At 32.0% G+C, this 6319-nt stretch overlaps 1 protein-coding gene across 1 annotated transcript; it reads right to left on the bottom strand.

The window, feature by feature from the left end:
* Positions 1-1155: 1155 nt before the first annotated feature.
* LOC132943384 (uncharacterized) lies at positions 1156-2466 on the bottom strand. The gene is made up of 2 exons (XM_061012358.1): positions 1826-2466; positions 1156-1761 (listed from the first exon to the last, which is right to left on the bottom strand). The coding sequence occupies exons 1-2, from the start codon at positions 2464-2466 to the stop codon at positions 1683-1685; spliced, it is 720 nt and encodes a 239-aa protein (XP_060868341.1). The 3' UTR covers positions 1156-1682.
* Between the last annotated feature and the right edge of the window lie 3853 nt (positions 2467-6319).

Genomic DNA, 6319 nt, shown 5'->3' with positions numbered 1-6319 from the left:
GGTAGTTCTCAGGCTAGTGATACTAAAAGAATTATATCAGATATTCAGTCAAGTAACAAAACAATTCTAAATGATGTGAAACTCAAACAGAAAGAAATTGAAACTTTGAAAAATAATATTGTTAATCTAAGTGATAAGATACTATTGCTTGAAAATAATATACAATCAAGTAATAAGTCTGTATTAAATTGTGAAAATCGTATGTCGCAGCTATTTAATGACTGTGCTGAAACTAGTACAGCAATCGGTATCCAGGGACTCGACGTTGCCCAATTAAAAGCTGAAATAAATCGTATAACCGGAATATTTTATGAAAATTCATTACCGAATCATGGAACATATATTTCAGATTTAAATTCACGTTTGCTGATCATGGAAGGCAAAAATATTAAGAAAACTTAATTTCATAATTTGGTATGCGATATTGAAAAATAATTTCAGTCGAGCTGTATACATCATCGTGTTTGGTAGTCCTGTGCTAGTGTTAAAAGTATTTCTGTCTTATAAAATATTGTATAATTTACATTACTAGTAATTTTTATATACATTTAATAAACCTGAAATTATGTCGTCGGCTATCGCAGACATGCAATGCGTACTTGGAGCAAACAATAAATATTTTATTAAAGAATTATCTATTGTTGATATAGAATCATTTGCGAGCCAACACTGGATTTTTAAAAATTCAAAATCTCAGCAGGACAATAAATCTCGTAAAACTAATAAGTGGCTAGAACTTAACTATCATAAACTATCTATAGAATATGGTGATATTGAGTATGAAGAACTAAGTAGAATATTGAATTCTTTAAAGTTCTCCTGCATTTACGTCAAAGGTGAACAGAAAAAACAGCTGCTTACAGAATTTATACCTCAAGTCGCACTAATCAACATCGAAGACCTTGGATGTCCACGTTTGGACGAAATATGTGATGGAGAAACTCACCCCTGCTGTATTTTTCATATGGATTTTAATCCAAAACAATGTACATTTTATAAAGTATTTGCTATTAGAAAATGGTTTGTAAATAATTCTTAAAAATTGTGAATGTATACATTTTATTTAATAAACATAATAATATTATATTTTAACATTGATTTTTTTTTATTTATATGTTAACATATATACATACATTTATATATATGTTAACATTCACAAGGTTTTTAATATAATATGTTAACATATATACATATACATTTATATATGATAACATTTACAAGGTTTTTAATTAAAAATATATACTAATATTGTTTTCCTTTGATCTGAAACAGAAAAAAATGATTAAATATATTATTAAGACTAATCATGAAATAAAAAAAAAATAAAAAATGAATATAATTTTACAGAAAATAATACAAGATTTTTACATGATATTTTCTAAGTATTTACAGATATAAAGTATTAATGTTACATGATATTTACAAAGTATTTACAGAAATAAATTATTTTCAGGTTATTTACATGTCATTTAGTTATATAATAATTTAATAAATATACATACAAAAATAATAACTAAAATATAAAAACAATAATATACATAAACATAATATTTACAGAAAATGTTACATGATTTTTACATGATATTTACATGATATTTACATGATATTTACAGACTTAAAAATTATATAATATTATACTATATACATGGTACTTATAATATATTAAACTATCTTCATAAAACTTAATATCCTACACCCTCCATCATTGCTACCATCTCTGCTTCCACCCTCTCAAGTTCCCTCTCGAGTTCTTTAGCCTCTCTATAAAATTCAAAAATAATGTAAGTAAAATAAAATAAAATATACTTTTATTCATTTTTCATACTCTATACGATAATGTCCATAAGCTAAGGTATGTATTTTGTCATCTAGAATGAATCTCTTGTCGTCATGATTATTGTAAGACAATTTGTTTGTATTGAGTGTCATTAGCTGGTGGTTGAATGACCTAATTGAAATATTCTGTTTATAAACTACTAATCCGGGTTCACTAAACAGACACATCCGATGGTCCTCGAACGTCATGTGGTTATCAACTACATGACGTCTTATACCCTTTGCCCTAATCTCCTCTTTTGGTTGAATGGCCCCTCTCCCCTCGATTTTATAAGCATATGATTTAGCACGGAGAGCACAAAAAGCTGTCATAATCAATCCATCAGTTTCGTCGGAGAAATACCCTGGGACCTTACGACGTTCGGCGATATAACAGGGATGATCCTGTGGAAGGTTTGCAGTATCCAACCGGTTAAGTAAGATTGGGTAGTTTAATAGGTCCTCGTAAAAATCATCGGTGAATATATGGTACACCAGTGAATCTAAAATAAAAATAATAAGTATGAATGTAGTTTTATAATATACATAGTTACAAATAAATATATATATATTTTTACCAGTGTCAGTATACATGAGTTTGATTTTCTCTCCGTAATGTTTCTGCATTACCTCGTAGTGATAGTCGTACATTAAACTTTTCGAAATATCAAGGACCGCAAAACCTTAATTTTATAAAAATTATTATATCTGTCATGGTCAAATTCAATATAAAAATATTTACCTATATATATCGGTTTACAGAAATCAATGATTTTATTTTCCAACGTTACAGCAGAAATATTTTCTCTGTACGAAGTACAATGCTTAAATGTCGATTTATTTATGAGTTTTTGTAATCGTCTATCACTCACTACTATTTCCATTTTCAATCTGTGCCTCATCGATTCAAGGGTTTTCCCTGTAAAATAATAAATTAAGTTTTTAAAAGTTCAAAACAAAAGATTAAAAGTTAAAAGTAACTTACCAAATACAGCGTTAATCATAAGCTTAAAAAATAGACTCTCAAAATCATTTTTTGAGTTCTTCCTCAAAATTGTATTCAATAAAATATACTCAGCTAACCACCCTGACTGATTGAATTGAATAACTCTATGCACCTATAATAATAATAATAATATGAAATACTTGAATATTATAATATTATATAAAAAAAAAAATAATAAAAAATATCGTTTTACTTTTTCAACTATTAATCCGTTTTTAATGGCCTGCTGAAGGTTTCTGTAATGAACAATATAGTTTTTTTTTGTCTCTAGGGTCGCCATCAGTTTTGGAACCTTTGAGCCTACGGGTGTAGCGTTTTGAGGAAGAAACGGAAAGTCGTTATGCCGATCGTGGAGTTCTTTTGGATATGATATATCAACCTCATAAATACGCCCTATAGGTGAAGTATCATCCAAATCATTCAATCCTGCAAGCGTAGGTTTCACCCATTTAAAACCGCCAGTTGGCATGTATTGACTCATCGCGTAACCATAGAGATTATTACCTAAGAATATTTTATATAAATAAGGTATGAAAATATTTTTTAAAAAAAATATATTTTTTCTTACAATCCTGATACACCAGCCACGATTTTTCTTTCTCAGCATCATAATCGGGAACTTTCTCATGGTTTGCCGTCGCATACCGCTTGCTCGCCTGCACAAGACCTCCACGAATACCTATAAAATCAAAAATAATAATAATAAATCTTTTAAACTTTTAAACTTTTTTTTTCCTTACCTTTTTCGAACATTAACAGCATCTCGTAATCTGATAAAAGCTGTAATCTAATCTGAGTCTTCTTCAACATACAATGAAAAGACATTCCTGGAGCTGTATAATAAAATGCGGGGTCGATAGCATAAGCTTTCATGCACACATCTCGAAAGTTTTCAAAAATGTCAGCAAGCAAAAGCACATCAATTTTTAAGTATAAATCGGAATATTCTCCTAGTGTTTTACACGCGAAGTGCTGCCAAACCACCAAAGCGTGATCATACTCATCGTCCTCAATCGCTTTCTCATGAAGAGTACTATAAAATTCGTCTTTCCCCGGTAAACTGTCCTCATCTAATTTCTCCCAACTATCCGTATACTCGTAAGGATATACCCCCTTACGAGTAACGAGTGACATATCTCCAGCGGCAAAATGTTTAGCTGCCTCACGGAATTTTTCAAGGCCTGGGGTAACAAGATTCTCGGCAAGACTTTCCAAGCTCGATGGCATAAACCTCATCGTATCAATAAACCTAATAGTGAAAGTACTACTTAAATATTTAGAAAAAGAAATAAATTTCTCTTCACTATTCGGGATAACATTAATAGACTTGGAATCGTAAGCTAGTTCAGTAATGATAAAATTAGAGTCGTAGTTACTTAAATTGTGTAAGTAACATGGAACAAATTTAGGCTGTTGTAATTTAAGATTGCATTTAGAACAAAGCGTCTGTCTAAATTTACCAGTTAAATGGTCGTGGTCTCTAACTTTATCACATTTGAATACTGTACGATTACATAAATTGCATATTTTACACTCTTGGTGTGTTTTTTCTTCATTGTCACTCATAATTAATGGTATATTCGTTTTCAGTAACTTTTCTATCCGCCTACCCACATCTACGATCGCGTCTACGAAATTTTGGGCTACATCCTCACGGTCTACATTACCTCGGTCACCATTCACAGATTCCGGAATCATATATTGTTCTAGAAGCTCTTTTGGTACGTTATCTGCCGCCTTAACCACGAATCCGTAGCTCATCGCTTTATGTTTATGTATGACTGTTGTATTATCCCCCCTACTCTCATCGCTCTTCACTAACAGCGCTTCGAAGTCCGCGTATATTACGAAGGGATGTCGAACCGTATTTTCCCACGATTTAAATTTGAGTACATCTTCGGGTTTAGGCATTACAGGTAAAATTGCATTATGCGACCCACAAATTATCATATGCTCGTCAAGCCCCGCTTGACCACTTTTTCTATGTTTACGCGCTCTATTGTCAAAAGAAGTAAAACATCGCTTACAAAACACGCGACTCGCTATATGCCCCGTTGATTGAGAACGAATAAGCCTAGAAAAATTGCTTATATAAATATAATGCATTTTTTCATCCTTCGTAATATATAGTAAATCAATATGTTCTTCTTTCTCCTTGTCGATGACTTTCAGCGGAAAAACAATATACGACTTAGTTTTTAATAGGGGGTTTAATTTTTTCTCCAGTCCATAAACATTAATACTAACAGTAGGATTTTTCCGTTCAAAAATTTTAACTTCACTCAACGGTGTTGGGAACGACAAACCTGTGAAGTCATATTTTTCAGAATGTTGGTTGTAATTATTTCCGATACGACTCCTGTTTCTACCGGTGACATGTTTTGCCAGAACACTCCATTTGAAACAGTGCTGATCGTTATTTTGTGGATTTATCGTCCCCTGTTTTCTTTGAATTTCACTTGGTAAAGAAATATAAGTCACTCCATTTCTCTCCATAACCTGATCTCTCTCCCCCTCTTCGCTTTCAATATTTTCGTCACCCCCTTCACTATCATTATTCTCGTCACCTTCTCCTCTACCATTATTCTCGTCACCTTCTCCTCTACCATTATTTACGTCACCTCTACCATTATTCACGTCACCTCCCCCTCTACTATTATTTTCGACACCTTCACCACTACCGTTATTTTCATTATCGTTGTTTTGTATACGACCAGGGAGATTAGAATAACCTGCACCAAGCATAGGTGTATACTTATAAACTGTTAATATGATACCATCTATGTTTTGTAATGTAAACCCACTTCCACGTGAAACGTATGTTTCTTCCTCCTCTAATAGTTTACCGTACGCCTGATCAATTATTTCCCCTAAATCTGAATCTAAGAAAATCGCCCTAGCCGATGTCTTGAACGATCTATTCTCGGACGAGTTTTCGATGTTGATTCGGTGATATGTAGCCTCCAGTTTCAAATTAAATTTAATAGGACTTTTTTGAACGAATGATTTTAATAATGTTTTCAAATCTAATTTAATTGATGATAAAAAAGTAATATAATCTCGAATATTTAATATATTTTTCGCGAAATAATTTACTACGATCCTATTATGCGATGAACTTATTTCAACGAACCCTGCCTCCTGAACTACCTGCATTCGTATTTTTTTTGAATTTTTAGCAGTTTTCGTATTTTCTACGTGTATACGCTTTCCCCTTTTTGTAGTAGTATAATAATCTAAAATAATTTTTAAAAATCAGAAAAAAAAACCTAATACATCCCTTCCATAATATTAAAAAAAAAAAAAAATCTTACCTGTCTCATCGCATAGTCCCACTTCCTCAACATGTTTCATCGTTTCCACACATATTTCGTCGCTCGCTTCTTCATCAAGCCATTGCTCATTTTCGTGTACTGGGAGAATAGCTGATTCCCGCATGACTTGACTTCTGTTAGATGGTCCAGCTGGAGTGTCTGGTACAAGTATTTCCGGTGCAAG

Source organism: Metopolophium dirhodum, chromosome 4, assembly GCF_019925205.1.
Source record: "Metopolophium dirhodum isolate CAU chromosome 4, ASM1992520v1, whole genome shotgun sequence".
Lineage (NCBI taxonomy): Eukaryota > Metazoa > Arthropoda > Insecta > Hemiptera > Aphididae > Metopolophium > Metopolophium dirhodum.
This window is presented reverse-complemented; position numbering and strand designations above follow the sequence as displayed.